The 18,910-nt window shown below is 38.0% G+C and overlaps 1 protein-coding gene across 1 annotated transcript; it reads left to right on the top strand.

Moving 5' to 3' along the window:
* Nucleotides 1-1,281: 1,281 nt before the first annotated feature.
* Nucleotides 1,282-9,798, top strand: LOC145877182 (uncharacterized). Its single transcript, XM_082972473.1, has 2 exons — nt 1,282-1,816; nt 6,677-9,798. The coding sequence occupies exons 1-2, from the start codon at nt 1,501-1,503 to the stop codon at nt 7,834-7,836; spliced, it is 1,476 nt and encodes a 491-aa protein (XP_082828599.1). The 5' UTR covers nt 1,282-1,500; the 3' UTR covers nt 7,837-9,798.
* The last annotated feature ends 9,112 nt before the right edge of the window (nt 9,799-18,910 follow it).

Genomic DNA, 18,910 nt, shown 5'->3' on the forward strand with positions numbered 1-18,910 from the left:
GATGTATTGTTACACCATGTAGGAGCAGTATAGACCTAGGCTGTTCATTATATACATCTACATGATGTATTGTTACACCATGTAGGAGCAGTATAGACCTAGTCTGTTCATTATATACATCTACATGATGTATTGTTACACCATGTAGGAGCAGTATAGACCTAGTCTGTTCATTATATACATCTACATGATGTATTGTTACACCATGTAGGAGCAGTATAGACCTAGTCTGTTCATTATATACATCTACATGATGTATTGTTACACCATGTAGGAGCAGTATAGACCTAGTCTGTTCATTATATACATCTACATGATGTATTGTTACACCATGTAGGAGCAGTATAGACCTAGTCTGTTCATTATATACATCTACATGATGTATTGTTACACCATGTAGGAGCAGTATAGACCTAGTCTGTTCATTATATACATCTACATGATGTATTGTTACACCATGTAGGAGCAGTATAGACCTAGTCTGTTCATTATATACATCTACATGATGTATTGTTACACCATGTACACCAACAAAAAAAGGGAGATTATATTATTTTATACTAATACAATTGCTCAGAGAAAGAGATTTAGTGTAACATGCAATTCTCAAAAGGTAAGGGTCTGAATTACTGCCACCCATGTTTTCAATACTCCAGCACCCTCCCCTTGGGAGGATAACGACACTGAAATGTTTAATGAGATTAGAGAACACATTGGGTGGTATCTTAGACCCTTCCTCCATACAGAATCTCTCCAGGTCCTTGATTTATTTAGTCTGCGCTTATGGACTGCCCTGTTCAATTCAAACCACAGGTTTTCAATGGAGTTCAAGTCTGAAGACTGAGATGGCCATTGAAAATGTTGATTTTTGTGCTCAATTAAAGTAAAGTAAAGTAAAGTTTATTTATTTATTTTATACAGTAATTTTTGCTCATCATTATCAATGGTATCAATAACTAGGTGCTTATTTTGATATCTAGTTATTTGACTGAATCAGAAATACAGATGTGGAGTAGATGTAGAGTTTGTTTTAAATTCTCATAAAAAAATCTGAACTAATCAAACAACACTTGTTGCTCTTTGTACGTGTTGATATAATATTCATATTTAATGGAGAGAACAAAACGTTTCCCTAAACTGCTTTATAATATTATAATTCAATGAAGAATAAAAATAGTTTTCCCTCCTCAACTGCGTTTCCTCCCTCCAGACAGCAGATGGCGATATGTGTCTTTCAGGCGATGTTTCTAGTGTGACGTATAATCTAGTGGACGGAACGCTTCTTCAACAACTGCAGCCACCTCGGTAGCTCGCTAGCCGACAAAGTCGGAACATTCAAGTTCTTTAGACAATTTCGTGGTTTAATTGCCACTGTGATTTAAACATGCTTATGTGGAAACAACTAGCTACCCCATTAAATGTAATATTTACGTTGTAAGTCAACTAGCTGGCTGGTTAAATTAGCACTATGCTAATGCTAACTAGCTATTATCTCCGACCATGAGTTCACTAAGCTACTCTCCTCCTGTTAAAGAAGAGGTCTGCTGGACGGAGAAAGAAGCTCTGGTGAAAGAGGAGGAAGAGGAGGCTGTTACAATACAACAACAAGTAGAGGGTGAGGCTGTTACAGTGAAAGAAGAAGAGAAAGACGTTACAGAGAAAGAAGAGGAAGACGCCTTCAGAGTGAAAGAGGAGGAGGATGTTACAGTAAAAGAAGAGGAGGAAGATGCAGTTTTTGGAGTGGAGGATGAAGAGGGGTCAATTACTGTCAATGATGAAGAGAAGACTGGAGAACTGATTAACACCAGTAAATACAGTGAGTACTATCTAATAAAACAGGGACATTGATCTGATTAACACCAGTAAATACAGTGAGTACTATCTAATAAAACAGGGACATTGATCTGATTAACACCAGTAAATACATTGAGTACTATCTTATAAAACAGGGACATTGATCTGATTAACACCAGTAAATACAGTGAGTACTATCTAATAAAACAGGGACACAAACTCTGCAGTTGTTGAACTAATGTGTGATTTTTAAAAGGGCATTCTACACTCAAATATGTTTTTGTACTGTATGAATTGTTCATGACGTCCTCCAGGGATTTTTAAACTTTTCCTGTTGAAAAGTGATATATAAATACAGTAAATTATAAACACACTAAAGGGAAACAAATAAATGTTTTGAGCAAAATAGTCTTTTTTTAACAACTGCAAACTAGAAGGAGTGAGTGATGTCATAGTAAGGCCTTCAAGGAGTTGGCTTGATGGGAAGTCGTGATGTCATCCAATAGGAGGCTGATCTTCATGTGAATATTCATTATTCTTTTTAAAATCCTTCCTGTTCTGTCAAGTATGTTGTTGATCATTGCTAGAAAGCCGTTTTCAAGTCTTGCATTGACTTTCAAGATGATTTAAGTCCAAACTGTAACTAGGCCACTCAGGAACATTCAATGTCATCTTGGTAAGCTCCTCCAGTGTAGATTTGGCCTTGTGGTTTAGGTTATTGTCCTGTTAGGACGTTTTTTTGTATTCAGATCTCTGAAATGCTCTCTACCTACGTAACATTTAGTGTCTCCTTGTGTTACGCTGGGGAAACAGTTTTTATGGGCACAGAAATCCTAAATAATTTCAGAGTTTGCTAAATCCAATGATTCTAACCGAGAGTCACCTTAACTTTATTGACAACACCCAAATAGATACTGTCATTAACGTCCTTCTTCAATAATTACACATCATTCTTAATACTGTAGCTGTTTAGTTACAGTCACATGTTCAACTATCATCAGCTGATCCAGGAAATCATTTTCTGAATGACAGTCACATGACAAACATCACGACATGCAACAACAACCAAAGTGCTTCTTCATTCATTACTCTGGTAAAGACAGTTATGCTGTGCTGCACATTGGATCCAACATCCCTAACAAATTCATGTTTATAATGTGCTATTGTCTGGTTGATGTACTGTAGGGTCTCGTTAGTCTGTCTGGACACAGAGATACTTCGCTCATAATGTGTAGAGAACTGTTCCTTGATGGATAGGCTATTGTACAACACACAGAGCTATTTTCCTATATTCAGGACATTTAGAATGACAACACATTACAGAGTAGCCTAGTGGGATTATTCACAAAATTATCTGGTGATCAGGTTATGAAATGTCATGACAAACATTTTAGTTTCCATGTTTCACCTGAAATATTAAATGATTTATAGTCCTAGGTCTATGTTATTGTTAGGTGAAGTTATGGGTCCTACAGTAGGTCTACGTTATTGTTAGGTGAAGTTATGGTTCCTACAGTAGGTCTATGTTATTGTGAGGTGAAGTTATGGGTCCTACAGTAGGTCTATGTTATTGTTAGGTGAAGTTATGGGTCCTAAAGTAGGTCTATGTTATTGTTAGGTGAAGTTATGGGTCCTACAGTAGGTCTATGTTGTTGTTAGGTGAAGTTATGGGTCCTACAGTAGGTCTATGTTGTTGTTAGGGGAAGCTATGGGTCCTACAGTAGGTCTATGTTATTGTTAGGTGAAGTTATGGGTCCTACAGTAGGTCTATGTTATTGTTAGGTGAAGTTATGGGTCCTACAGTTGGTCTATGTTATTGTTAGGTGAAGTTATGGGTCCTACAGTAGGTCTATGTTGTTGTTAGGTGAAGTTATGGGTCCTACAGTAGGTCTATGTTGTTGTTAGGGGAAGCTATGGGTCCTACAGTAGGTCTATGTTATTGTTAGGTGAAGTTATGGGTCCTACAGTAGGTCTGTGTTGTTGTTAGGTGAAGTTATGGGTTCTACAGTAGGTCTGTGTTGTTGTTAGGGGAAGCTATGGGTCCTACAGTAGGTCTATGTTATTGTTAGGTTAAGTTATGGGTCCTACAGTAGGTCTATGTTATTGTTAGGTGAAGTTATGGGTCCTACAGTAGGTCTGTGTTGTTGTTAGGTGAAGTTATGGGTCCTACAGTAGGTCTATGTTATTGTTAGGTGAAGTTATGGGTCCTACAGTAGGTCTATGTTGTTGTTAGGTGAAGTTATGGGTCCTACAGTAGGTCTATGTTGTTGTTAGGGGAAGCTATGGGTCCTACAGTAGGTCTATGTTATTGTTAGGTGAAGTTATGGGTCCTACAGTAGGTCTGTGTTGTTGTTAGGTGAAGTTATGGGTTCTACAGTAGGTCTGTGTTGTTGTTAGGGGAAGCTATGGGTCCTACAGTAGGTCTATGTTATTGTTAGGTTAAGTTATGGGTCCTACAGTAGGTCTATGTTATTGTTAGGTGAAGTTATGGGTCCTACAGTAGGTCTGTGTTGTTGTTAGGTGAAGTTATGGGTCCTACAGTAGGTCTATGTTATTGTTAGGTGAAGTTATGGGTCCTACAGTAGGTCTATGTTGTTAGGTGAAGTTATGGGTCCTACAGTAGGTCTATGTTATTGTTAGGTGAAGTTATGAGCCAATTTGTTAAACACTTGGTGTACAAACCCTCATTGTCAGGCTGATGGAAAAGCTAGCCAAAGAGCATTTTACTGGTTGAAGTGTTTTTTAAGTATAAAGCAGTTGATTTGCGACAATAACACAAACATATTAAGCAGGAGATTCAAGCGAGCTTTACAATTATAATCCAAAAGTAATGTGAAATGCACTCATAAGCAACCTGTAAATGGAGGCTATTTTTGCTGTCAACCTATGAGAACTCCCCTGTGTTTTCCCCCACGGTGGTGAATTAGTGAATAGACACAGAGCTTAATGTGAGTTTCCTTGAGTAGCACTCCTGATCTTGTCCTGATAGTGTGCTGTAATATTCAGAATACAAGGACGAGGACCAGCTGCCTCCAATTGGAGATCAACCCCAAAAACAACAACATAGAAATAGAAAAACTAGAACTTAAACATAGACATAGAAAACCACCCAAAAACACCCCCTGTCACGCTCTGCCCACACTACTATAGAAAATGACATCTTACAAGGGTCAGGACGTGACAACTACATCCATAACTAGTGGTTTCCTCATTACCAGATATACTACATCCATAACTAGTGGTTTCCTCATTACCAGATATACTACATCCATAACTAGTGGTTTCCTCATTACCAGATATACTACATCCATAACTAGTGGTTTCCTCATGACCAGATATACTACATCCATAACTAGTGGTTTCTTCATTACCAGATATACTACATCCATAACTAGTGGTTTCCTCATTACCAGATATACTACATCCATAACTAGTGGTTTCCTCATTACCAGATATACTACATCTATAACTAGTGGTTTCCTCATTACCAGATATACTACATCCATAACTAGTGGTTTCCTCATTACCAGATATACTACATCCATAACTAGTGGTTTCCTCATTACCAGATATACTACATCCATAACTAGTTGTTTCCTCATTACCAGATATACTACATCCATAACTAGTGGTTTCCTCATTACCAGATATACTACATCCATAACTAGTGGTTTCCTCATTACCAGATATACTACATCCATAACTAGTGGTTTCCTCATTACCAGATATACTACATCCATAACTAGTGGGTTCCTCATTACCAGATATACTACATCCATAACTAGTGGGTTCCTCATGACCAGATATACTACATCCATAACTAGTGGTTTCCTCATGACCAGATATACTACATCCATAACTAGTGGTTTCTTCATTACCAGATATACTACATCCATAACTAGTGGTTTCCTCATTACCAGATATACTACATCCATAACTAGTGGTTTCCTCATTACCAGATATACTACATCCATAACTAGTGGTTTCCTCATTACCAGATATACTACATCCATAACTAGTGGTTTCCTCATTACCAGATATACTACATCCATAACTAGTGGTTTCCTCATTAGCAGATATACTACATCCATAACTAGTGGTTTCCTCATTAGCAGATATACTACATCCATAACTAGTGGTTTCCTCATTACCAGATATACTACATCCATAACTAGTGGTTTCCTCATTACCAGATATACTACATCCATAACTAGTGGTTTCCTCATTACCAGATATACTACATCCATAACTAGTGGGTTCCTCATTACCAGATATACTACATCCATAACTAGTGGTTTCCTCATTACCAGATATACTACATCCATAACTAGTGGTTTCCTCATTACCAGATATACTACATCCATAACTAGTGGTTTCCTCATTACCAGATATACTACATCCATAACTAGTGGTTTCCTCATTACCAGATATACTACATCCATAACTAGTGGTTTCCTCATTACCAGATATACTACATCCATAACTAGTGGTTTCCTCATTACCAGATATACTACATCCATAACTAGCGGTTTCCTCATTAGCAGGGAGGAGTTTCTGCAACCAAATTGTGTCGCCCTTATAGTCCAAACACAGAAAGGGGCCAATATTGGAGACCAAAAGTCGTCCGGCACGCTGCTTAGAGTTTCAACAACATGAATAACTTATTTCTAGCCTACAATCATCGATGTTACTACTAATGTGAAAACAAGACAAAATATGACTATTCTTGCTCATTTTAAGACAATTGTTAAATCATTTTAACATTCATTACAGACGTCAATTGTTGTATAACATCATGGCTACGCTGTTGGCATCACCTTTTACAGTGGATTTCTGCTGTTGTGGGCCTTTAATCATCTGTCTGACTTTGTTGTTCACACAGGAGAGAGACGTGACTATCGTGGGTCCTCTGAGGAGCCTCAACAACATCATGATGCTGACAAGGCAGAGAAGAGTCTCTCCAGATCAGAACACCTCAAGAAACACCCGCAGAGATCCACAGGGAAGAGAACTCACTGCTGCTCTGACTGTGGGAAGAGATTCACCTCATCAACAGGCATTAAAATTCATCAGAGAACACACACAGGAGAGAAACTCTATAGCTGTGATCAATGTGGGAAGAGTTTTGGTCAATCTAGCAATCTGACAGTGCACCAGAGAACACACACAGGAGAGAAACCATGTAGCTGTGATCAATGTGGGAAGAGTTTTACTGAGTCTGGGGGTCTGATATTACACCAGAGAAGACACACAGGAGAGAAACCTTATAGCTGTGATCAATGTGGGAAGAGTTTTGGTCAATCTAGCAATCTGACAGTGCACCAGAGAACACACACAGGAGAGAAACCATATAGCTGTGATCAATGTGGGAAGAGTTTTACTGAGTCTGGGGGTCTGATATTACACCAGAGAAGACACACAGGAGAGAAACCTTATAGCTGTGATCAATGTGGGAAGAGTTTTGGTCAATCTAGCAATCTGACAGTGCACCAGAGAACACACACAGGAGAGAAACCATATAGCTGTGATCAATGTGGGAAGAGTTTTGGTAAATCTAGCAATCTGACATCACACCAGAGAACACACACAGGAGAGAAACCATATAGCTGTGATCAGTGTGGGAAGAGTTTTACTGAGTCTGGGGGTCTGATATTACACCAGAGAAGACACACAGGAGAGAAACCTTATAGCTGTGATCAATGTGGGAAGAGTTTTGGTCAATCTAGCAATCTGACAGTGCACCAGAGAATACACACAGGAGAGAAATCCTATAGCTGTGATCAATGTGGGAAGAGTTTTGGTAGATCTGGCCAGCTTACAGTGCACCAGAGAATACACACAGGAGAGAAACCTTATAGCTGTGATCAATGTGGGAAGAGATTTGGTCAATCTGGCCATCTGACATCACACAAGAGAACACACACAGGAGAGAAATCTTATAGCTGTGATCAATGTGGGAAGAGTTTTGCTGATTCTGGCTCTCTGACTCAACACCAGAGAACACACACAGGAGAGAAACCTCATAGCTGTGACCAGAGATAATCTGATAAAAGATCTCTGATCAAATATCAGAAAATACATACATGAAGGAGTTGTTTCATGATATCAATGAATTAATGTCACAATGTAGAATGTTTTAACATTGTAGAAGGAGTATTTTAATAATGTCACAATGTAGAACCCTAAACGTTTGTCCCCTGTTCTATTGATTTCAACATGATATGGATATTAGCCTCAGAGGGAAAATCCAGGCTCTGAAATGGAAGAGTTACTATTTATGTGATATAACAAAAAGTGACTAACAAAAAAAGAGTTGTGTTACACTTACCATGTTGGTGACCCACTTGAATCACAATGCAACACTTCAAAATGTAGCGAGCTGTTTTCTACAAATTGTCCTCTAACCAGGGATGTACACATTATTCCCAGATTCCGTGTGGTTTTTGAGCTGTTAGTTTTAACAGGACGTGCAACTTCATCTCCCTCCTGTCACACAAATGATTTTAGCATGATATCGATGAGTTATGACAAATAAGTGTTGTGTTCCTTTGTTTAGCGACCCCTAAATTTAAATGCATCACTCCAAAATGTAGCTGACTGTCTTCTGCAGGTTGTCCTCTAACCAGTGAGGTAAAATATATCTCCCATTTCCATGTGTTTTTTTAGTTGTGTTAGTTTTAACAGCACGTACAACCTGATTTCCCACCTAATCGCTATCAGTGATTTATTGCTACTTGTCATAACAACAGTGTTTCTGGTGCTTGTGCAGTTTATAAGAAGCTTGTTTAATAAAAATACAAGTAATATGATTATTGTGGCAGATGTTTGTGTATATAGCACATTTTATGTTTAGATTTTCAATTCATCCCAAACTGTTTCTGCTTATTGGTTTTTGATTTGGACACGCCCACCAGACATTATTTCCTAAAGGACTTAATGATGAAATGCATGGAAAATATCCCACCCAGCAAAATGTAATTGAAAAGATGTTGAAAATAAGACTATGCCCAACATCCAATACACATTCAGTTTTAGTTGAAAGTGAAAGTTGAGAAGATGTAGTTTTTTTCATTGACTTGAAAACAACTTAAATTCAACGTCCTTGCAGCCTATACACATTGACTCAGTATAATAAATTGGTCTATAATCAATTGTATTAACAATCCTACATCACTCCAGCATTTATTGACAACATTCAAATTCTAATTGTCTTTATTCCACTACTGAAGAAGCATGACTCAAATCACCTCATATTTCAAACATTCAGCCTGACAAAAGATACGTGTTTTATTATTCCATGCCTCACCATTAAGTTAATTATTGCCAATACATATTAACAAAGGGGTGTACATTTGGTTTGATATTTCATATTTACAATTAATGTAACATTTAGTAATCAATGATTTATGCAACCAACTGACAATTTTTGGGTACAATTATATTGACGTAATATCAGGGATAATTTTATAATGTAATTTTATAATATCAGGGATCATTCTCAGATGTGCCAACCCAAATGTACTAGAGCATGACATTGGGGACTGGGCCCCGTTCCAACAACATGCCTATCTAGTGAACCCTGAAAAGAGAGAGAAGCTCCGCAGTGAGGTGTGGAAAGTTACTATGGATATTGCAGGAGTTTCCTCTTGAAATCAGACATGTCCGTGGTGAGGACAACTTGGTTTCTGATTGTCTCTGGGGTTGGCAGTTAAAAAGATTTGTGTTTTGCGTTAAACCAGTGTGTTACCATGGATCGCAATTTATTTTGACACGTTTTTCCGTGTTGGAGATGAGTTTTATCTCTTATTCTTTTCTGTATGTTTTTGAAACTGCACTGTTGGTTAGGGGCTCGTAAGTCAGCATTTCACTGTTAGGTCTGTTGTATTCGGCGCAGTACAATTTGATTTGAGTTTTGTTATACGGCATGTTTTTCCGTATTTGAGATGATTTTTGTTTGGGCTCGTTCCAAGGGGACGAGAGTTCTAGAATCTAGTGAGTTTTAGGAAGACGAGTGTTCTAGAAGCTAGTGAGTTTTAGGAAGACGAGTGTTCTAGAAGCTAGTGAGTTTTAGGAAGACGAGTGTTCTAGAAGCTAGTGAGTTTTAGGAAGACGAGTGTTCTAGAAGCTAGTGAGTTTTAGGAAGACGAGAGTTCTAGAAGCTAGTGAGTTTTAGGAAGACGAGAGTTCTAGAAGCTAGTGAGTTTTAGGAAGACGAGAGTTCTAGAAGCTAGTGAGTTTTAGGAAGACGAGAGTTCTAGAAGCTAGTGAGTTTTAGGAAGACGAGAGTTCTAGAAGCTAGTGAGTATTAGGAAGACGAGAGTTCTAGAAGCTAGTGACTTTTAGGATTCTATAGACAGAAAAAGGAGAAAAAAATAGTACGATTGTATATTATTATTTAGAAATACGTGTTTTTTCTTGTTTTTAATTGTTGACATCCAGTAGACACCATGTTTATATTGGTGAAGGTGAAGCATTGTAGTTGATTATAATGTGAAATGGAAGTTGTTTTCTGTTGGTGGTGAGCAAACTTGTCCAACAAAAATATAGGATATATTTGTTGTCTTAAGGTGTTACTGGCTTTGGTTTTTCCATTTATGTTTTGAGGTTGGACTTTAGCACGTGGGAAAGGGGCATACCAAGTCAGTTGTACAACTGAATGCATTCAACTGAAATGTGTCTTGGGTGCACTGATTGGTGTCACCTCGTTAGTCAGTATGTGTTACACCTGTGCTGGCTTGTCCATCTCGTTAGTGGGAAGGTGTTTCACCTGAGCTGGTCCAGGTTCTATTTAAGAGTGTCTGGCCCAGTGCTCCAGTTGTCTTGATACATGTGGAGAGTCAACACCTTTAGTTGCTCCACCTTTTTGGTTTACTTCCTGTCTTTAAGTTTGGTGTGGGTTTTTCTTTTGTTTTCCTCTTCTTGGGCAGATTTAGTGGGTCTCATGGTGGGTGTCTTTTAGGTCCCAGTTGTTGTTACTAGTCAACTTCCAGTGGACACCCCCATACTGTCTTTCAGAGCCCCTCCTAAAAAACAAGTTATATTTTGGGTTGGATATTGCATCATATTGTTGATATTTTAATCAATGGCATTTCCTTACAATGCTCATTAGTCTTTCAGTTGTTAGTCTTCTGTTTTTTATCCTCATATTTGTGTACTAAATGTTTATTTTCATAGTTTTTTCCTGTGAAGCCATTGTGTTGCATCCATGTCTGACATGTGCTGTATAAATAAAGCTTGATTTGATTTGAACACATTGTAAAACAAATTTACCCAATGACTGACCAATCAACAAACTATTGGTCCACCTTAGTATGAAAAACCGTATCAATCACTCTTTTCCAGCCTGCTGAAGGCGTGGTGGAGTGGTAAACACCACCCCCGGCTCTACCAGGGGCTTGAGGTGGTCTCCCACAGCTCTGATTATGTCATGTTCTGTGGCCTTGCTGTTCCATTTCTTGACTGCACCTGCAACACAGAAATAAACACATTTAGTCATATTATATAAAACACTCAAAGTAATGGATATGGAGCATCTAGGGCCTCAGTTACACCTGGCACCTAAATGTGACTTCTGATCACTCCAAGCTGCATTAGGTTCAGATCTACCAGGATGGGCCTTTGACATAGTCTGGATGCAGTCCGGCCATTGAATATGCATAAGCAATGTAAAGATATGCTGGGAAAAGTACATTTTACACAAATGACCTTCATAAATCAAATGTTGTTGGTCACATACAGGTGTTCAGCAGATGTTATTGCGGGTGTAGCGAAATGCTTGTCCACAACAAATACCTAATACACACAAATCTAAGTAAAGGAATGGAATTAGGAATATATAAATATATGGATAAACAATGTCAGAGCAGCATAGACTGAGATACAGTTTATACATATGAGATGAGAAATGATATGTAAACATTATTAAAGTCAACTTCGGTACAACATACTATACTAGTATAGTACTACTAGAGCAGCATAGACTGAGATACAGTTTATACATAGAGATGAGAAATGGAAGATATTTAAACATTATTAAAGGGACATTATTAAAGTGACTAGTGTTCCATTTATTAAAGTGGCCAATGATGTCAAGTCTATATGTAGGCTGCAGCCTCTCTGTGCTATTTAACAGTCTGATGGCCTTGAGATAGAAGCTGTTTTTCAGTCTTTCGGTCCCAGCTTTGATGCATCTGTACTGATATCGCCTTCTGAATGATAGCGGGTGAACAGGCAGTGGCTCAGGTGGCTCGGGTAATAACAAAAAACATGTATGTATGCCTAAGGGGAAATTCACTTTCATACAGCTTAAAGGGGTGAGAAATTACACCGATATCAGTGGACAATTTGCACTAATGTAAATAAATATAGATGATGGAACATATTCCCTTTTGCTGACGTGATGAACCGCTAAGGGGACATAAATATTTACCATCTAAACCATGTGTGACCTCTCACCTCTCTGGCTGTAGAAGTGTTCTTCCTAACCAGTCCCTCAACAGCTCTCTGACTGAGCTCCACCCTCACTGGGTCTTCAGAGGAGAGGAAGGCTGAGGAGGGATGGAAGGATGAATGGATCAGTCAGTCAATAAAGTGTAGAGCTGCTGTCTATGCTGTCTGACAAAATCACAATTTTAGTAGTTCATTAAAGTAAATTAGGCTTTATGACTGCTGAATACCAACTATCAATCACTTAGATCATGTATTTTCAGGTAGAGATACATCCTTGGGACGTCCCTAGCCCGTTGAAGTTGACATTTAAAATGGTTAAGGTAGGGGTTAAGGTTAGGGTTTAGGGTAGGGATGTCCCAAGGATCCCAGATAGCATTGACCATTGTGCATTCTTCTGTCTCTTTTACATAGCAGGTGATGGGTTCTGACTTCTGAACTTGAAAATATTAAATATCCTTATTATGTGAAATTGAATGAAACAATAATGTATGTTGATGCTAATATGATGTACAATATTCCATGATGTTTCTATATGATAACAATAGAGTAATATATTTAATATGATGTACAATATTCCATGATGTTTCTATATAACAATAGAGTAATATATTTAATATGATGTACAATATTCCATGATGTTTCTATATGATAACAATAGAGTAATATATTTAATATGATGTACAATATTCCATGATGTTTCTATATGATAACAATACAGTAATATATTTAATATGATGTACAATATTCCATGATGTTTCTATCTGATAACAATAGAGTAATATATTTAATATGACAAATACTATTTTTTAACCGTTTCACAAATTCATTTTAATTAACTTAATCATTATGATTCAACATCAGTTCACCGTCTCACCTCATACTGTATTGGAGCAGCAGCAGCTGACTGCCCAGTTCACCGTCTCACCTCATACTGTGTTGGAGCAGCAGCAGCTGACTGCCCAGTTCAACATCAGTTCACCGTCTCACCTCATACTGTATTGGAGCAGCAGCAGCTGACTGCCCGGTTCAACATCAGTTCACCGTCTCACCTCATACTGTATTGGAGCAGCAGCAGCTGACTGCCCAGTTCAACATCAGTTCACCGTCTCACCTCATACTGTATTGGAGCAGCAGCAGCTGACTGCCCAGTTCAACATCAGTTCACCCTCTCACCTCATACTGTATTGGAACAGCAGCAGCTGACTGCCCAGTTCAACATCAGTTCACCATCTAGGTTTGGATTATTTCCTCAACTATATTCTTTCCCATATATTGTATATCGTTTCCATAAAGCCAACATGGCTTTACACTCATTAACCTAAGTTTCCAATCTACATGTACAACTAGCTAACGTTAGCTTCGTTAACTAACTAACTAACTAACTAAGGACGGTGACCTGTCCAGACCAGATGTTACAACGAACTGAATCGTCAATGGAGGTCTTCCTCTTTATATAGCCTGCTACAGCATGCAATACTATTAACTCACAAGGGGGCATAACGTTACATGTACAATACTATCCCATTTTGGAAACGTTACATGTACAATACTATCCCATTTTGGAAACGTTACATGTACAATACTATCCCATTTTGGAAACGTTACATGGACAATACTATCCCATTTTGGAAACGTTACATGGACAATACTATCCCATTTTGGAAACGTTACATGTACAATACTATCCCATTTTGGAAACGTTACATGTACAATACTATCCCATTTTGGAAACGTTACATGGACAATACTATCCCATTTTGGAAAAGTTACATGTACAATACTATCCCATTTTGGAAACGTTACATGGACAATACTATCCCATTTTGGAAACGTTACATGTCCGCCCCCTTGTGGAGGGAAATTAATATCTTAGATGGTACAGAACATGGACACAATGCAATTGGGATCAAGAAGAAGGTACAGATATGTTGTAGGACAGCTGCATTTGAAGTGTACATTTAACCTACATAGCAGTCAATACAAACTGACATCTATTAGCATACAAATGTGTGCAAATTATCTTTTCAGATCTTCTCAGAAATGAATCAAGTCCATGGAATGGATATAGACAAAAATATAATTCAAGGACTATCAGAGGTAGAGAGGCGAGGCAGGGGTGAGGACATCATCCTGCTATTTTGACAGTCCCTGAAGGACAATACAGAAGAGGGATTTGCTCTTATTCCTTCCCTTTCTCTAATGTATTTTGTAATAAAATTAGCAAGTGTAGTAAGATCATTGCTTTACTTTATTAGGACTGGAGACCACAGCAGTGATTCTGCTCTTGCCCTACCTCTTCAATGAGGACCCGAGTGGCCTTTATGTCCGTGACAAGGTATGCCTCTGCACCAATCATCTGTTTCTTCATAAACATAGGTGTGCATGCTTATATAAAACTACAGCTGAACATTTGTTCTGTTCTTTGTTAATTGTTTGTGTATTAATCATTTCTTACTTTTGTTGACACAGATTTCACCGCTCTTCACTCCTTTACTGCACATCGGTGGAAATCCATTTCACCATGAGAGTGAAATCCCGCTGGCCTTTGATGGGGAGAACATCCAGGCCCTAGAGGACGTCCCCATGGGACTTGGGGCTCTGCTACGACTGTATTTTTTATTTTCCCTTACATTTCCCCAAAATGTCAGAAGAACACTTATGTTGTTAAGTTACTGTGTTCTGGGGATCAGAGAAGTTGGGGTGAAGTTACCAGGGCCGGTCATAAAGATGGAAAACTTCCTGACATAACTAAGTGGATACGATATACACACTAAAGCTGAAAAATCTGTATTTAGCATCAAGTCTACAATATTGTTAGTTTACCTATGATTCATTTTTAATGTTATTTTTATTGTACATCATTATTATTTATATATTTTAAATGTCATGAAAAGCACTATACAAAGTAAATGTATTATTTATTAGGGTCTGACATGTCTGCAGAAATGTTGCAATTTGTTTATGTGTTTTGTAAATATGAATTCACATTTGTGGTGCCACTAAATAAACAATGAATTATTTAAATCAATATTGTCAATATTGTTGTTATTAAAATATGTTTTTTATAATGCAGGGAGGGTGGACCGAGAGTTAAAATAATTAACCCCAAAATGTTCTTTGAGGAACTTATAGGGGTTCCCCCACAGTTTCAATGTTCAATTTGAAGAACCCCTAAACTCCAGGAACCTTTACGGGACACTTCTTCAACATCAACAGCTAGTCAGACACCTTGGTTCACTCTAACTTTATGGAAAAAGGTTTATTCAATAAATCTAGCAACTCCTCTCATACTGGGAAGAACCCTACGCCTTAAGGGCAGTTTTATTTCAATTAAGGTACCCGGACGTTTTATAGTTTCATCCTTAGGGCAACTTACCCTAAAGTGGACACACTCCCATCAGTTTCTGAGACAACTGCCCAGACTTTGTAGACAGTTTAATAATGCTTAAACCTCATCTTTATCAAATAATCCATTAAAGATTCCAACTCAAAACCTACGTTCGTCTACATATGGGTTGTTTAAATTGTATCTAATTATATTCCCAGTATTACTTCATCAAATCTCTATTAATCATTATACACACATACAATTCATCATATTTTCATATATTCACAGAATCCATATAAAACGTAAGAAATTCTCAGGTAGTCACGACAACCATTCCATTTGCTTTTTCAGGGACTCTCCATAGCTACGAAGCATCTCTCCAAACATCCTCCCAGCAGAACCAAAAATAAACTTTAGTTTCCCAGACAATGACCATGGGATCCTCAACTGTTCTCTAACCTCCCAGAGACCACGGCAAAATCAAGCCTCGCAGGAACTATAGACCTTCCGCTGCTTCCTAAAATATCATTCCCCTCTCAATACCACCCCGTGATATTCTATGTTGGCAGTGAAGGAACGGAACCACAAGATAACGTTAGTTGGTAGAGCATGGTGTTTGCAACGCCAGCATGGTGTGTGCAACGCCAGGGTTGTGTGTTCGATTCCCACGGGGGGCCAGTACAAAAAAATTACAAATGTATGAAATGTATGCGTTCACTACTCTAAGTTGCTCTGGGTAAGAACATCTGCTAAATGACTAAAATGTAAAATGTCAATCATCTGATTAAGCATATTTCTATATGAAGAACTATAGATCTCTGTGAGGAACTACAGATCTCTGTTACTATCCAAACATCAGATTAAGACTCAGTCACACAACTCTCATATCACAGTCATACAATGCTATTCTCAAACAAACCTAATCAATGAGTTGTTTTTCAACAATATTTTAACCTGCAGTAATATTTTCACATTTCTATCTCATGCTCATCTATACTCGGCTCGCTGCCTCTCAGATCAAAGGTGGGTCCATTTGTTCTGTTCCCGCAGTGTGGTCTCCCTGAGATCCCAAGTTAGAGGGATCCCTGGAGCACCATTTACCCAGGTCACCAGGAGCGGTCACCAAGTCAAGATTCACATCCCCATCGCCAAATGTGGTTGTTAATTTCTTTAAAATCAAATGAGACCAACTTATCACACAAGTCAGAGTTATTCTAAAACTAAATCTTTATTCACTTATTAATTAGGGAGCAGGTCAATACAACATTACACATATAAAGTTAATCAATTGAGTGTTCTACAATAATGATGGCTGGTCGACGAATCACCCCCAGATGAAAGTACAAAGGTCTTTTATAGCCAAGATACACCCCTTTCAACCTACACAAACAACAGATGTATAGAACGGGTCACAAGGTTAAGATTTGTATGAAAAATACTTACAATTCTCAGCAGACAGTATCTGCTGTAAAAACAGTACTCTTTGTGTAGAGACCAGGGTCTGGCCCTGGGGTCATCTCTCCCTGGTACCATATAGAACAGAAACATTAACTTATGCTCTGGAATGCAGTCTCTTTAGGTTTTATCACCCAAAAGACATTGTAAATCTCCTGTCAGTGTTTTGCGCTCAGTGTCCACTGAAAGTTGACTAGTAACAACAACTGGGACCTAAAAGACACCCACCATGAGACCCACTAAATCTGCCCAAGAAGAGGAAAACAAAAGAAAAACCCACACCAAACTTAAAGACAGGAAGTAAACCAAAAAGGTGGAGCAACTAAAGGTGTTGACTCTCCACATGTATCAAGACAACTGGAGCACTGGGCCAGACACTCTTAAATAGAACCTGGACCAGCTCAGGTGAAACACCTTCCCACTAACGAGATGGACAAGCCAGCACAGGTGTAACACATACTGACTAACGAGGTGACACCAATCAGTGTGTCCTACGGGCTAACGAGCTAGACGTGATAACAAGCTAAAGTCCAACCACAAAACATAAATGGAAAAACCAAAGCCTGTAGCACCTTCCCCCTTATGACAACAAATATATCCTATATTTTTGTTGGACAAGTTTGCTCACCACCAACAGAAAACAACTTGCTGTCAACAATTAAAAACAAGAAAAAAAACGTATTTCTAAATAATAATATACAATCATATAATTTTTCTCCTTTTTCTTTCTATAGAATCCTAAAACTCACTAGCTTCTAGAACTCTCGTCTTCCTAAAACTCACTAGCTTCTAGAACTCTCGTCTTCCTAAAACTCACTAGCTTCTAGAACTCTCGTCTTCCTAAAACTCACTACCTTCTAGAACTCTCGTCCCCTTGGAACAAGCCCAAACAAAAATCAAATTGTATTAGTCATGTCTGATTTCAAGAGCAAACTCCTGCAATATCTCGATAGGCATGTTGTTGGATCGGGGCCCAGTCCCCAATGTCATGCTCCAGTACATTTGGGTTGGCATATCTGAGAATGAACCCTGATATTCTAAAAGCAGGATAATGATGGTTGTATCAATAATTATGATGTCTAAATGTTACATGAATTGTAAATATGAAATATGAAAAGCAAATGTACACCCCTTTGTTAATATGTATTGGCAATAATTAACTTAAGGGTGAGGCATGGAATAATAAAACACGTATCTTTTGTCAGGCTGAATGTTTGAAATATGAGGTGATTTGAGACCTGCTTCTTCAGAAGTGGAATAAAGACATATAACACTTGGATGTTGTAAATAAATACTGGAGTGATGTAAGATTGTTACATTTTTTTTTATTATAGACCAATTTATTACACTGCGTCCTTATGTATAGGCTGCAAGTACCTTGAAATTAAGTTGTTTTCAAGTCATTGAAAGAACGACCCGAAAATACATCTTTTCAACTTTCACTTTGAACTACAAGCGAACATATATATAGTCTTATTTTCAACGTCTTTTGAATGACATTTTGCTAAATGAGAATAGCGCAATGTCACAACACAGTTTTAACGTGTCCAAATCAATAACCAATATGTAGAAACAGTTTGGGATATATTGAAAACCTAAACATTTTGAAGTGTTGCATTTTGATTCAAGTGGGTGACCAACGTGGTAAGTGTAACACAACTCTATTTTTGTTAGTCACTTTTTGTTACATCTCATAAATAGTAACTCTTTCAATTCAGAGCCTGGATTTTACTTTCCACTGAGGCTAATATCAACTGAACATTTAGGGTTCTACATTCATTCCTTAGAATACTGCTACTACAATGTTAAAACATTCTATATTGTGACGTTACTAAAATACTTCCACAATATTAAAAACATTTTACATTATTTCATTGATATCAT

Source organism: Salmo salar, unplaced genomic scaffold, assembly GCF_965601325.2.
Source record: "Salmo salar unplaced genomic scaffold, fSalSal1 ptg000691l, whole genome shotgun sequence".
Lineage (NCBI taxonomy): Eukaryota > Metazoa > Chordata > Actinopteri > Salmoniformes > Salmonidae > Salmo > Salmo salar.

Coding starts and splice junctions, on each gene's coding strand:
- LOC145877182 (XM_082972473.1), top strand. CDS start 1,501: ATGAGTTCACTAAGCTACTCTCCTCCTGTTAAAGAAGAGGTCTGCTGG. Junction 1,817..6,676: donor GATTAACACCAGTAAATACA/GTGAGTACTATC, acceptor TTGTTCACACAG/GAGAGAGACGTGACTATCGT.